At 54.9% G+C, this 15352-nt stretch overlaps 1 protein-coding gene across 7 annotated transcripts in view; it reads left to right on the top strand.

The window, feature by feature from the left end:
* Positions 1 to 15352, top strand: part of CAPN5 (calpain 5) — a 52371-nt gene that overhangs the window by 31929 nt on the left and 5090 nt on the right. For 5 of the 7 annotated variants that reach the window (XM_072794736.1, XM_072794739.1, XM_072794735.1 and 2 more), the window contains exons 4-10: positions 5420 to 5628; positions 9472 to 9664; positions 10448 to 10641; positions 11311 to 11388; positions 12965 to 13160; positions 13781 to 13903; positions 15075 to 15271. In XM_072794736.1, the coding sequence (XP_072650837.1) occupies positions 5420 to 5628; positions 9472 to 9664; positions 10448 to 10641; positions 11311 to 11388; positions 12965 to 13160; positions 13781 to 13903; positions 15075 to 15271 (1190 nt within the window). The remainder of the gene's footprint in view (positions 1 to 5419; positions 5629 to 9471; positions 9665 to 10447; positions 10642 to 11310; positions 11389 to 12964; positions 13161 to 13780; positions 13904 to 15074; positions 15272 to 15352) is intronic. The other 2 variants (XM_072794740.1, XM_072794741.1) reach the window with 1 other exon arrangement.

The following is a 15352-nucleotide window of genomic DNA, read 5'->3' on the forward strand; positions in this document are numbered from 1 at the left end:
CTCCCATGGAGGCAGCATGTGTGGTGGGGAGGGGCCTGCCACTGACCACCCATGTGGCCCGGGGCAGCCTCTCTGAGCCTGTTGGCAGGGGTTAATGATGGTGCCTCCCACAGGGCCCGTGAGAAGTTACGCGAGGCACTCAGAGCCTCAGCACCCTCTCCATTTGCTCGTTGTGACTCTCCCAGTTACCGCAGATACATGGTCTTACTTTCAGTTATTCTGAGAGGAACCTACTCACAGACTAGAAGCACAGGATTCAGAGCGGGGAGTGAGCTGCCTGAGGTAGCACAGCAGCCCAGTGCTTCTGGAACAGGCAGTGTCAGGGGCCAGGCTTGGCTCTGGTTAGAGAGTAGAGGAGAGGGCATGGCTTCTCCTCTGCCATCATCACCAGGCTCAAAATGGCCCAGCTAAGGGGATCTTTAGCCCTCATGGTGTAACTGGGGTGCCCAACAGCAGGGGTCCTGCTGCAGGGGTCTCTGAGCATCTGGCTGTGCCCTGTGAGCAGGAATCCCCAGGCCCCTGCAGGTGCGTCATGTCCTGCTCTCTGGGTGGTGAGCGACGGGGCTCTGTTCTCTCGAGGGTACGTGGAGTAGGGGTGGGGGGACCAGGCTTCCTGGCCTCTTCCCGTTGTAGCATTTGAAACCCAGGAATTTGAAGCTCTTGGAATCAAAAGCTAAGAACTGAAAACTTCAGGTGCTTGGAACCAGGGACTCTAGCTTGGGGAGTCACCTCACCTCTGGGATAATGCAGGAAAGCGCCCCCCTGCAGCCCTTCAGCCCCCAGCCCTGCTGGCCTTTTGCAGAAATGCTTCCAGCTGGCCCTCTGGTGTCCCAGGCAGAAATCTGTGGAAAGCTCCTTCCCTGAGCCACACCTACACACACACTGACATGTACACGATTCCCGTGTGCATACACACATACACTGATGCTCATACACATGCATGTTGTGCACACCCACAGACACTGACATTCATGCACTTGCACACTCACATGAGTGTGTCCCACTGGCTCAGAGTCCCAGGAGGATTTGAGCTGGGAGCTCTCCAGGCACCAGGGCCCCCAGCGCCCTCCCAGTGCCTGAGGTTTCTGGGCTGATTCTGTAGTGGGTGCCTGGGGCCTCTAAATCCCACACAGTCCTGGCTTTGCTGCGGGCTCAGCCCGAGTAAGTGTGTCGACTGTTCAGGGCTCTCCTCTCCCATCTGCACAGGGGGCAGTTGTTGAGGCTTCTCCTGGGGAGGGAGACTGACCAGGTCACCTGAGCTCCCTGCCAGCCCCAGGGTTTGCAGACTGTTGCGTGAGGGCACGCACGGGTACTGCGTTCCGCAGCGGGGATGACCCCTGACACGTGCACAGCTGTCCACAGCTAGGGCAGCACCCCGAGGCCACGGTCCATCCTGGCCTCAGCGGCCCTGAGCAGGGGAGGCAGATGCCTACGCATCTGGTGGTGGGGACAAGGTCGCCAGCCGGATGAGGCCCCGCGGCGGCTGGCACTTGACTTTCCTTCCAGAAAGACTTGGCCGTGGGTGGAGCCAGCCTCCCTGTGCTGGGGGGATCTGAGTGTGAGCGGGGGCTCAGCCCCTTCCTCCAGGAGCTCCCCTCAGTGATCAGGGAAAGAGCCTGGGGAGGGACTGCCCCCGGGAGGAGAGCCCTGCAAGCTGCTGCTCCGCTTGCCCTGGAGGGACGAGGAAGGGGACCGTACCCGCTAGGGAGCCACACGTGCAGAGCCGAGGTGGCCTAAAGTGTCAGGGCGGAAGGTTTGCCTGGGGCCCGAGGTGGGAGGCTGGGGTGGGGGGCGGAGAGAGTCAGTAGAGCCCCAGCTGTGAATGCCAGGCTGGTGGCCGTGGGGAGCTGGTGGCCGAGGGGGGGCGGTGGCCGTGGGGAGGATGAGATGGAGACAGGATGGGAGGAGAGAGATGGCTTAAGGCCATCCCTCCGCAGCGACTCAGCGACCGAGGCCAATCTGGTTTTCTCATATCCCCCACTACGCCCTCCAGCAACATGTCATTTAATCTGTAAATATTTCTGGATACATCTCTGGATAATAAGCAGTCATCAAAACCAAAAGGAAACAAAAAACAAAATTCTATAACCGGAATCCTATAACATATCTAAAATCGTTTCACCTTTCACAGTAGTTTCCCTATAGCATCATATCTAATAAGAGTTCTGGTTTCCAATTTCTGTCATAAAAGTGTGTATGTTTTATAGTTTGTTTGAAGGTCCACAATTTGAATAGTTTGTTTCCTTTCACTGTTTCCTTGGGATTTTTTTGCCGAAGACACCCGTCCGTCCCTTGGTGTTTCCAATGATCCCGTCCGTCGCTTGGTGTTTCCAATGATCTGGATTTTGTTGGCTTGGCTTTCATGGGTTGTTCGTGAGTTCTCTGTACCACGCATTTCCTGTAAGCTCGGACTTACCACCAGAGGCTTCCTAAGGTTCAGATACAAATTTTTTGGCATGACTGCTTCATAGGAGACATTGTGTACTTCTCTCACCGGGTGCGTGATGTCTGGTCGTCTTTCTTTTTTGTGATGTTAGAAGCCACCTATGACCGTTGTTAAATCCATTGTTTGTCGATGGTCATAAAATACCGAGAGTCTGATATGCTGGTCTCTTCCTCATATCTTAGCTGCAGCTCATCTCCGGATACAAACCTCCCTTCATCTGCTATTGGTTACCCACTGGTACAGTTTGTAAAGAAAAGGCAGGATAAATCTTGATTCTTTCTCTTAATTTTCCAGTTTTAAAAAAATGAGTTGATTTCCAGCTGTCCTCCAGTAGTGACTGATTGTTTTTTTAAGTATTGTTGTGGTCTCATAGATTGGAATATATTTGATGTGTTGCCATCCTTTGCAGTAATTATCCTTACAGATGCTGGTCTTAGCCCATCTTTGGCCAGCGGGAGCCTCTTTGGGTTGGTTCTGGAATCCTTCGATGTGGCCCGAGGGTCTGTGGTTGCCTCTTTGCTTCCTGGTATGACTGGATGTAGTGTGGGAAGGTTTGAGTTTGTGTGCCTGTGTGAGCAGGCACACAAACTGTCCTGGACAGTGTCATCCTCACCTAGTACCCTGCTGGCAGCAGAGGGGTTGTGGGGTAAGAAGCTGGCCATGCTGGGCCCTCCAACACAGTGTAGGAGGGAAAATTGAGGCCCATTGGGATCCCTGACTCAGGATCTCCAGGCCCTAGAGCCTCATTAGCTGCTTCCTAAGCCACAGAGGGTGTAGGGCCACACCCTGGGTTTGGCTAATGATCCTCCTGCATCCCCAGCAGTACCTCCCAGAGCCCTATCAGGGCTCTTCTTCCTCCCTGCCCAGTCCCCATGCAGTCCAGAGCTTTCAGAGCAGGAAGGAACGGAGGAGGGTGCGCTGGCCAGCCCAGTGTGCTGAGCTCGGACTCCCTATCTCTCTGTGCCCTTGGGCAGCTCCCCATTCCTAAACTTTCCCATCTGTGCAGTGGGCATATTAACCCACCCTACATGTGCCCTGTTTTTGATACAGCCTTTTCTCTAAAAGCAAAGTGGCAGAGGGTGCTAGGGGCTGGGGCTTTAGAAAGCCAGCCTGGGGGTTTTAGAAAGGACACTGAAAGTGGACCAGCCAGTGTCAGCCCTTGCTGGGTTCCAGATGCTGTGCTGGGCCCTGAAGCCCTGCGTGTGAATCCTGCCTCCCTCCCTGGGCTTCCTGGGCAACATTCCAGCAGCTTCCCAGGATTGCCCTGAAAGGCAGTGCTAAGGGGTGGGGGTAGGGGCAGGAGAGTCTGTGCCTGGCCCCGGGCAGGCCTCTGCTGCTGGCAGCATGGCCCCTCTCTCAGTGGTTAGCATTTTCATTTTCTTGGTCTCTAGTGTCTCACTGGGATCATTTGTCTTTGCTGACATCCTTGTTGATGGTAAGAGGTATGTAAACAAAAGCCTTTTTAATGAGTGTGGTGTTTGGGGAATGGCTTTTGGCTGAAGTATCTGTGCTCGGGCTGGTCTGGGCCTTGGGATTTACGCCTCCTGATGCATCTCTGGCTCCTCAGCCTGGATGCCTGGGTGTACATCCTCATACCTGAGGGTGGTTTTCTCCCAGAGGGAGCTGCCTGTGGCCCCACTGGGTTCAGCCCCACTTGGTCCCGTGTTGGGAAGGGCCAGCAAGTCACTCTGACTCTAGAGTGAGGGGCTTTCTCTTCTCTGTCCCCGCCTCCTGTTGCCCAGGTTCTCCTCGTCTGCTTGGGGGATGCCTGCAGCCAGCTCTCAGGACACCTGCTAGGAGGCTGTTGCTTGCCCTCTCTGAGCTTTAGGGTTTTTTTTAGCTATAGAGGAGGGATGGATTATAGTAATCTATGCATGGGGTTATTGTGTGAATTAAACTGAGATAAACTGTAGCAGTCACAGGCGTGGCACCTGGCGTGTCTGAGATGTTCCATAAATAATACAGTTTAGAGACGCAATCAATGCCTATGAATTTTAACACCTGTTTGTCAAGCTCTGTCTCTGGGCCAGGCCCCAGATTGGGTACTGGGTGTAGAGCAGTGACCAGGCCTGAGGAATCCCTGCCCTCAGAGAGCTAACATTCCAGGGATAATAACAGAATTGAACACAGTGACACACACTTGTTTAATTATAATTGTGGTAATGGTCCCTGAGGAGAAGTGCCAGGGGACATGAGTTGGACTGACATGGGTCCTGGCCTAGTCTGAAGGGTCAAGGAGGGCTTCCGGGAGGAGGAGGCATATCCTAAAGGGCAAATGAGAATCAGCTGGGTGAAGAGGCAAAGAGCAAGTCCAAAGTTCCTGAGCAGAGAAAGAGCCTGGAGCAAGGAGCAGGGCATGAGGGGGCTAGAAAAGCCAGCTTGGGAGCTAGTGGCGGGGAGGCACACATTAAAGGTTTGGGCCTCACTTCCCAGGGAAGTGACATGGTGGGAAAGATCATTGTGCTGCTCTGTGGGGTGAGGGCACATGTGGCGGCTGACGCTATTACAGCATTCTGGGGTGAGGAGATGGGGGCTGGGCCAGGCTGGTGCCAGGGGACAGACCAGAGATGGATTTTAGCAGAATGTAGGAGATCAGATTGGCCTGTTAGGATGGAGAGAGGGGTAGGGAAGGGGCCGGGGTGGCTGCCCCGAAGCCAGATGGGAAGTGGGAGGAATGTGATGTATTTCTGAGGGGGAAGGATACAGAGGGAATCCTGAGGAAGGGAGCAGGAAGCTCCCAGAATCTTAGAGTGACAGCTGGCAGGAGCCTGAGCCTAACTGCCACAGAGAAGGGAAACTGAGGCCCAGAGATGAGAAGCGTTCGCTCCAGTTCCACGTTCGTTCATGGCAGAGATGAGGATTGAACCCAGTATTCCTTTCCATTCTGAGTCCCTCGAGGCATGCGCCCCCATTTCCTCAGGAAGCCAGCTGTGACCCGCCTTGTGTTCCTGTCCTGTTCCCCTCCCCATCCAGGTCATCCCAGACTGGAAGGAGCAGGAGTGGGACCCCGAGAAACCCAATGCCTATGCAGGCATCTTCCACTTCCACTTCTGGCGCTTTGGGGAGTGGGTGGATGTGGTCATTGACGACCGGCTGCCCACAGTCAACAACCAGCTCATCTACTGCCACTCCAGCTCCCGCAACGAGTTCTGGTGTGCCCTGGTGGAGAAGGCCTACGCCAAGTAGGTGCTGGCAGCGGGCCGGCGGGTGGGTGGCAGACTGGGAGGCTCGGCTTATGGGCTCCACATGGGTGCTCCTCTAGCCAGGGCTCCTGGCACGGAGAGGGGGAGCTGCCACAAAGTCAAGCAGTGTGCTCAGCGCCTGGGAACCCAGGGCCTGGCCAGCTGAGCCGACACTGGGCAGGCGGAGACCTGGACTGAAGTTCTGGTACCTGGTGTCCAGCCCCTCAAACCAACCCACGTAGGGAGGAAGAGTTTGTCCTTGTTCTACCTGAGAGGGCAGAGCCGGCACTCACATTCGGGTCGGTGGTATTTTCCCGCAGATCTGAGCTGCCAAGCCCTCCCTGGTGGCCTTGCTGGGGATGTGGCATCTCAGAGCCTGGGCGGGTGGTGGAGGGTGGGCCCTCCCCGCCCGTTGGGCTCCCCCTTCTTTTCACTTATCTATCTGTCTACCTGACTGTCCATCAGTTCTACATCCCCACCAACTCCCCTCCCGCGGTCTGTCAGGCCCTGGGTCCCCAGCACAGGCACGAGCAAAGGCTTGCTGAGCTAGCTGTGTGTGGAGGGCTTTGGGGCAGTGACCTGCTCAGGCCCCTGCCGGCGGGGGCAGGCCTGGCACAGGAGGGCCAGTGGCGTCAGAGACCAGCCCACCAGCTCTGTGGAACCTCTCCCTTGTTCCTCCCCCCAGGCCCATCTGTGGGTCTCCTTGGACTGCTGTGTGTGTGTGTGAGAGTGAGTGTGTGCGTGCATGAAAGGGAAAGACCAATTAACTTCCAACATCAAAAACAAATGCGAGACAACTGGACGAAAGCAGATCTCGCCCCCTGGTGGTGACTGAGTGTCCCTTGTCCCGCAGGCCTCTCTTCCAGGAGAGCCACTCGGTAGCCTCTTCGGCATGGATCTCTAGGGATCGGCCTATTCCAGCTAGATCATATAAGCGGACTTGTACAATATCTACCCTTTCATGCCTGGCTTCTTTCACGTAGCATAATGTTTTCAGGACTCATTTATGTTGTAGCATGTGTCCGTGTGTCCTTCCTGTCTAGAGCTGTACGGAATTCCATTGCATGGATATGCCACGTTTTGTTTCTCCATTCATCTGTCGAGGGACTTGGGTTGTTTCCCCCTCGGGCTACTGCGAATGTACTGCTGTGAACATTGGTGTGCAAGTATCCGTTCGGGGTCTCTGCTCTCCGTTCTTTGGAATATACACCTAGGAGTGGATTGGTGGAGCTTTAAGGCAGTTCTGTGTTTAAACTTTTGAGTGACCGCCAGACTGTCTTCCACAGCAGCTGTACCATTTATCCTTGCTTGCTTTTTCATTTATTTACTTTTAAAATTGTAAAATGGGTGGCGCCTGGGTGGCTCAGTCGGTTGAGCATCTACCTTTGGCTCAGGTCATGATCCCAGGGTCCTGGGATCGAGCCCCGTATTGGGCTTCCTGCTCAGCGGGGAGCCTGCTTCTCCCTCTGCCTGCTGCTCCCCCTGTTTGTGTACTTGTGCGTTCTCTCTCTGACAAGTAAATGAAATCTTAATAAAATAAAATAAAATAAAATAAAATAAAATAAAATAAAATAAAATGAATGCATATCTGTTATAGCAAATCCAGAAAATGTAGAAACCCCAGGCAGAAGGTAATAAAGGCGCCTGTCGCCTGTACTCCTGCGTAGACTTCCAGGCCTCTCCACTCCCCTTCTCTGTTTGGGGCCACTTGAGTTAACCAGGCTTCCCCCCTTCAGGAACCTTCGCTGCCCTCCCCTCCGAGGCCCCAGCCCCCACTCCTGTTTCCCTCCCTGTGCTGCCTCTGTTCTCTTCACACCCTCCCCACCACATGCAACTCTTTTAACGTCTTTGGTGGCTCTTTTTGCTTGTAGTTTACCTTGCAAAACCCACGTTGCTGTTTTTTGGGAGACTGCAAGACACAGATCAGGCATAGATTTTCAGCTTATGTAATCTGTTACGTTATCTATCCCATTCTGCTGTTCACATTCACATTCAGCACTGCCTTTAAGACCCCAGCCGTTTCCCTAACATTTATAGAAGAAGCCACTGTTGTACCTTTAACACCTGGTGTGTTGCACATAGGAGACAATGGTTTTTATTTTTTGTTTTTTTAAATTAATTTATTTTTTTTAGTAATCTTTACACCCAATGCAGGACTCGAACTCATGACCCTGAGATCAAGAGTCCCAGGCTCTACCGATTGAGCCAGCCAACCGTGCTTAATGTTTTTTATTTTTGTATTAATTTAGTATTTATTTATTTAAGATTTTATTTATTTATTTGTGAGAGATAGAGCACAAGTGGGGGTGGGGGCAGCAGATGGAGAGGGAGAAGCAGACTCCCCACTGAGCAGGGAGCCTGAGGTGAGACTCGATCCCTGTGATCACTACCTGAGCCAAAGGCAGATGCTCAACCAACTGAGCCACCCAGGTGCCCCTATTTTGTATTTATTTTTAGTGTATTTATTTAATTTTAATTTTTTTAAAAGATTTTATTTATTTATTTGAGAGAGAGTGTGTATGTGCACCCGCACAGGTGGAGGGAGGGGCAGATGGAGAGGGAGAAGCATCACTGCCCACTAAGCTCGATGCCAGGACCCTGGGATCACTATCTAAGCTGAAAGTAGATGCTTAACCAACTGAACCACCCAGGTGCCCTACTTTGTACTTATTTTTTTTTTAAGATTTTATTTATTCATGAGAGACACAGAGAGAGAGAGAGGCAGAGACACAGGCAGAGGGAGAAGCAGGCTCCATGCAGGGAGCCCAATGTGGGACTTGATCCCAGGACTCCACGACTACCCCCTGGGCTGAAGGCAGATGCTGAACTGCTGAGCCATCCAGGCATCCCTGTACTTATTTTTATTGTATTTATTTATTTTATTGTAATTTAAAAAAGATTTTAAGTATTTATTTGAGAGAGAGTGCACATACCCACACAGGCGAGGGGAGGGACAGAGAGAGAGGGAGCAGCAGACTCCCTGCTGTGCAGGGAACCTGACATGTGGCTCCATCCCAGGACCCTGGGATCATGACCTGAGCTGAAGGCAGACACTTAACCGACTGAGTCATCCAGGCACTCCACTTAATGTTTTTTAAATGTATTATTGCATACATTTTATTTTATTATTATTTTTAAAGATCCACTTATTTATCTTGAGAGAAAGAGAGAGCGTGTGCTGGGGCAGAGGGGGAGGGAGAGAATCTTCAAGCAGACTCCCTGCTGAGTGCGGAGCCTAACGCTGGGCATGATCTCACAACCCTAAGATCATGAAACCGAGTCAGATGCTCAACCAGCTGAGCCACCCAGGTGCCCCTGCATACATTTCAGACATCACTGGAATCCAGCTGTATTGTTTTTTCAAATGTACCGAGTGAACACTAGTGTTTTCTGCCGTAAGCATTCCTTTACAAGGCTTCATCCAGGGGCTGCCTCACGTCCCGGAGCACAGAGGCAGCATTAGTTTCTAAAGCCAATTCCCTGTTGTTAGACATTTAGGTGATTTCTGGGTTTACATTGTTATAAACAACGTGAATTATTTATAGTTGATATTTCAAAAACTACATGAGCTTTTGACGCTTTTGAGAAGCATTGCTCCATTTCTGGACAGCTAATTTTGAAGACAGGCTGCTAGGTGCTAGGGGCTAAGGGGTATTTGGGTGACTAAATGGTGTGGTTCAGCAGGACAGATGTTGGTGCAGGAGCCAGAGACCTGGGTTCCACTGTTGGCTGTGTGACCTTAGCAGTGTGCTTGACTGAGTCCCCAGAATGTCCCCGATAAGGGGAGGGATATAGACTGGCTGGGGAGCATGAGCTGGGAATTCTTTCCACGTTGCTCCTCAGGCTGGCAGGCTGTTACCAGGCACTGGATGGAGGCAACACGGCAGATGCGTTGGTGGACTTCACAGGTGGCGTTTCCGAGCCCATCGACCTGACCGAGGGTGGCTTTGCCCACGATGAGGCCAAGAGGAACCAGCTCTTTGAGCGTGTGTTGAAGGTGCACAGCCGGGGGGGTCTCATCAGCGCCTCCATCAAGGTGAGAGTGCAGAGGCGGCCCTCCCCTTCATCAGCCCTTATTGGGGTGGGAGCTGGCGGTGGGGTCACAGGCAGAGCCCCCACCCAGAGGGGCTCATAAATCTGCACCTTCAGCCCGATGGGTGCAGGGGAGCAGCTGGGGGGTGCAACCTCTCCCCAGTGTGAGGCGGCACCAGCCATAGGCCCTTCTGCCCTCCTAACCCCGACGGTGTGAAAGGCCTTCTTGTTGGACCAGCATCCCCCTTGTATGGGATCTTGTACTGGGGCAGTGGGGTGTCTGTGCATCGGAGGGTGTGAGACATCGCATGCTCAAGGAGACTGGAAGGGGGAGGGACCCTGGTCCTTCAAGAGGACCAACTTACTTCATTGACTGCTGCTGTTTTGGGTGGAGAAGCTGAGGCTCAGTGCAGACACCAGTGGTGTGGTGATGGCCTGGCCCCCTGGAAAAATGAAAAGCCCTGATTTGTAGCATTTGATGATGTCTGTGGCGTAAATATTCCCACTGTGTTGATTTCCAGTTAATATTTTCACAGTTGCACAGTTGAGCCAGTGCCCCTGAACTCCAGTACACCCCTGGGCCAGCCGCACTTTGGGTCCCTTTCTTGGGGGGTTGCTTTATGAACACTGAGCTCATTCCCCAGGCCTGGCCTCCCTGTGTGGGGCTGCCCTGCCTTCCCTGTCCTCTGGAGGGCGGTGTAGGCACACATTCCCCTCCCGCCGCCCCACCTCGCCGCTGCCGCTCTGGCTGGAGCCTGCCTCTCTGGGCAACTGTGTCCTCCCGCAGGCAGTGACAGCAGCAGACATGGAGGCCCGCCTTGCGTGTGGCCTGGTGAAGGGCCACGCGTATGCCATCACTGATGTGCGCAAGGTGCGCCTGGGCCACGGCCTGCTGGCCTTCTTCAAGTCGGAGAAGCTGGACATGATCCGCCTGCGCAACCCCTGGGGCGAGCGGGAATGGAACGGGCCCTGGAGTGACACGTGAGGCCGTGGGATGGGGATGTGGGATGGGGATGTGGGATGGGGACAGACCCCGGGTGGGTGGGGCCCTCGTATGAGAGCTTGGGCAAGGACAAGGGTGGGCTTCCTGGACGAGGTGGCTGGGCCTTGAAAGACTTGGGAGGAGGATGACATTAGGAGACCGACTTTGCAGCCGGCACGTGGGTGGAGGGAAGGGTTGGGGGTGGGTTCTGCAGGGCGGGGACCTGGAGGTGGTGGTAAGCCGATTCCTGCAGGGGACAGAGCGCCCCGCCTGGCGATGAGTAGGGAAGGGAGAGGCCACGGGGCTGAGAATGGGGGGTCGGCTCTATGTTTGGCTCATGGCCCTGGTGAAGCCAGAACAGCAGCAGAGTCGGGCCCCCAGCAAAGGAGCCCCCTCCCTTGAGGGTCATTCCACCCTTGCCCCCAGCCTGCAGCTTTGCTCTCAGACCTCCGGCCCCTCACATGGTGGCAACCTATGGTTACCTGTGGGAGTGGCAGACAGGCTTTTGGGAGAGGGATTGGGCCTGGCCCTGGTGCCCCCAAGCACACCCACAGTGGGGGAGGCCTGGTGCTGAGCTGTCTCTCATGCCTCCTCTCCTTCCCCAGTGTGGCCTGGTGAGGTCTCTCTTCTTACCTTCCTCCCCTTCCCTCCCCATGCCCACCTTCCAGCTCAGAGGAGTGGCAGAAAGTGAGCAAGAGCGAGCGGGAGAAAATGGGTGTGACCGTGCAGGATGACGGGGAGTTCTGGTGAGTGCGCTCCTGGGCGTCCAGGGCTCTAGCAGGTGCCCCACCATTGACTTGTTCTGTGGCCTTGGACAAGACATGCCATCTCTGTGTACCTCTTTCCTTTTCTGTGAAATGAGTCGGGCAGTTCATCCCCAGTCCTCACTGCCAACCTCAGGGGACCCCGAGCTGCTCTGGCCCCCAGGGTGGGCCCTCAGCGAGTAGCCAGGAGGCCAGCAGGTGAGGAATTGACTGAAGGGCAGGGGGCATGCTGGCAGCCAGATTTCTGGGAGCAGGGAGGGGACAGGAGAGGCCTCTCGGGGTCACTGCTCCCTAAGTTGGCCTTGGAGTGCAAAGGAGGCCTTGGTGGGCCAGGATAGAGACCCAGGCCCGGGGGTGAGAGAACACGGGGTTTGAGAAGAGGGAGTTCGGGACGGTGAGGGGTGATTGGGGGTGTGTGGTTTGAGGGTGGGCTGGGAAGATGGCAGTGGTATTGCTTAAAGAGCCCAATAATGGGAGGATCCCTGGGTGGCTTAGCGTTTGGCGCCTGCCTTCAGTCTAGGCATGGTCCTGGGGTCCTGGGATCGAGTCCCACGTCGGGCTCCCTGCGTAGAGCCTGCTTTTCCCTCTGCCTGTGTCTCTGCCTCTCTCTCTCTCTCTCTCTCTGCGTCTATCATGAATAAATAAATTAAAAAAAAAGAGCCCGATAATGATTCCTACATTCGTTTGGCCTACATTTAGTCCTGACTCTGTGCCAAGCAGGACACTTAATTCTGAGACTCAGCTGCTTCCTGGAGGGGCACAGGGTACCCTGTGTGCGGTAGATGCCATGAGGGCCCCAGGCTGGCTCAGAGGTGGGTGGCAGTGGTCCTCCTACAAGTGTGAGGGTCCCTCCTGCAGGTGTCAGGGGAGCCACTGCGGGAAACCCACCCCTACCTGGGCCTCCAGTCTGGGATCCTGAGGATGAGATCTGTTTTGCCCAGTGTGGCTCAGGGGTCTGTTAAATTAAAACAGAGCACTGGAAAACCATCATCAGTGGAAGGGGCTTCTTCCTAAGGCCTGTCTCATATATGCTCACGCTCGGTGTGTGTATGTGCATGTTCTCATGTATGTGTGCACTTGAAGGGGGGCATGTGTGTCCCCCTCCCCTGCCCAGCTCCCAGAGGTATGCCGGGCAGCACCCCGGCCACCACAGCACATTTACTGAGGGACTCCCACCCCCTGTGGCTTCGGGCCTCACAGCAGCTATGGTCAATAGATGGAAACATGCTTTCTAGACGGTAGAGGGCCGGACACAGTAGTCCTTCACACTATTAATAATGGTAACAGCCAGCCTCTGCCAGCTTCTGTCCACCGGAACTTGTACTACCTGCCTTTATTGCTTTACTGAATTCCTACACTAACTGCGAGATAGGCAGCTGTTGAGAGATTGATTCCCATTGTACAGATCAGGAAACTGAGGCCAGAAGAGATGTGAAACGGCCAAGTGCCACCACGTCCATACCCACTCCTTGTGGGTTGGGGTTCAGAGCACACAGGGTGAGTGGGCGGGTGGGCCAGCCAGGGGCCTTGGCAAGCTTAGTCTCCCCATCATGGCCAGGATGACCTTCGAGGACATGTGCCGCTACTTCACCGACATCATCAAGTGCCGCTTGATCAATACATCTTACCTGAGCGTCCATAAGACGTGGGAGGAGGCCCGGCTGCGGGGTGCCTGGACACGGCACGAGGACCCCCAGAAGAACCGCAGTGGAGGCTGCATCAATCACAAGGACACCTTCTTTCAGAATCCACAAGTGAGTGTTTGCAGGGACACCCCCTCTGGCCCTTGCCACTGTCCTGCATGACCTTGGGTACCTCGCTGTTCCTCTGCGGGCCTGTCTGTATAGTGAGGGAGGGGTGGGCATGTTCGGGGGTCCTGGGTGACCTGCCGATGGTAAAGACAAGGAACTAGGGCTCTGAGGACAAATAGGTGTCTTGTCCAGAGTCACAGGGATGTTGCACAGAGGCTGAGCCGAGGGCTCAAACCCCTTGTTTCCACACGCACAGTGCTGCTCCTTCCAGAGGAGCTTGGCCAGGCTGACTCTCCCTCAGGGCGCACGTCTCCCCGGCAGCCCCCTGGGTCATGACCCAGGCAGCTGTTTCGTTCTCATGTTTGTGCCTTCTTTTGGCACCGACTGCATGCAGGCTCAGAACTGAGCATCCGTGATCTCCCCGAGTCCCCCGCCCCTCCTGCAGAGTAGGCTTTGTAGAGCCTGTGTCACAGACGAGGGACCGAGGCCCAGAGAGGTGCTGTGACTCACCTGGGCGCACACTGTTGAGCCGGGGCCTGGCTCCGGCCTAGCTTCTGGGAGCCAGCAAGCCTGTCTCCGGCATGGTCTTACTGAGTGTCTCTCTTCCTCGGCCATCCCTGCAGTACATCTTTGATGTCAAGAAGCCAGAAGATGAAGTGCTGATCTGCATCCAGCAGCGGCCGAAACAGTCCACCCGCCGGGATGGCAAGGGTGAAAATCTGGCCATTGGCTTTGACATCTACAAGGTGAGGCCAGCTAGTACCCCTGCTATGGGTGAGGAGAGTGAGGGAGCTGGAATCTCCCTTGGCCAGGGGGAGAACACTGTAGAACCCTCTGGTCCCTGACCTCATCCCTACCATGTAGCGTGAGCCCTGTTTGGAGCCAAGCCCGGCCTGCCTGGGATTGGCTGCCTTGGGAGCTCTCTGCTGATTCCTTCCTGTCCTGGACCCACAGGCTGTTTGGTGGAGGGAAGGGGAAGGCTGCCGGTGGCCGGGGCAATGCTCTGGGAGGCCCCTGCTGCACCTTTCCTCAGGGCTCTGGGTCCCCCTGAGCTGGAGGCCTTGCTGGGCCCTGGGAGGAAGCATCCTGGGTAGAGCCAGGCAGGCTTGCCACTGACTGCTCCCGCTGGCCTGGAACCTGAGTCCCTCGTGTTGTGACACCTGATGTGTGATGACACATAGCATAGCAGGACACTAGGCCCACCAGACGCCAAGAACCTCACGAGATCATGTGGATGCACTAGGCACCTGGTCTGAGTTGAGCCTCTGCATTTGACGTGCTTGGTCATGTGACAGTTTTTATGTGTCCTTATGTCAGTACGTCCATTGGGTGCTGAAGTGTGGTGGCTTTGACACATCATGACCTAAAGAGGTATGACTATAGTTTATCATGGCACTCGATCCAGGAATTGTCTAGCACATCCTGGCAGCTGGTGATGTCATTTCACGGACACGTGCTGTGATGTGGGCAGATAGCGATACTCAGTCTGTTGTGAGTCAGAAATTCCGTGGACATTGTTACCAGGGGGATTCCTGTTGTCCTCCTACTCTTAACAGCTTTACTGAGATATAATTCACATACCACACAGTTCACTCATTCAGAGTGTACAGTGATTTTTAGTGTATTTGTAGAGTTGTACGACCATCGCTACAATTTTAGAATAGTTTCGTCGGCCCAGAAAGAAACTTCACACCCTTTAGCTGCCACCACTCAGTCCCATCCTCCTTCTTGCATCGCCCAGCCCCGGGCCTTAAGCAAGTACCCATCTGCCCCTGTCTCTGCAGATTTGCCTTTTCTGGGCATTGCAGGGAAGTGGATTCTCTCCCTCTTTTCACGGCGGCGCCGGTGTGGGAGCCGTGTGCGATGTGGACGGACAGCAGGTGGGCCCGTGTGGACCAGCCTCCCCTCTCCCCGCAGGTGGAGGAGAACCGCCAGTACCGCATGCACAGCCTGCAGCACCGGGCCGCCAGCTCCATCTACATCAACTCACGCAGTGTCTTCCTACGGACGGACCAGCCCGAGGGCCGCTTTGTCATCATCCCCACCACCTTCGAGCCGGGCCACACTGGCGAGTTCCTGCTTCGAGTCTTCACTGATGTGCCCTCCAACTGCCAGTGCGTGGGGATGGGCTATGGGCCAAGGGTTGCAGGGTGGGGGTGGGGGGACGGTCAAGTTCCATCCCAGGCTGACCCCAG

This window comes from Canis lupus, chromosome 23 (genome assembly GCF_048164855.1).
Source record: "Canis lupus baileyi chromosome 23, mCanLup2.hap1, whole genome shotgun sequence".
Taxonomy (NCBI): domain Eukaryota; kingdom Metazoa; phylum Chordata; class Mammalia; order Carnivora; family Canidae; genus Canis; species Canis lupus.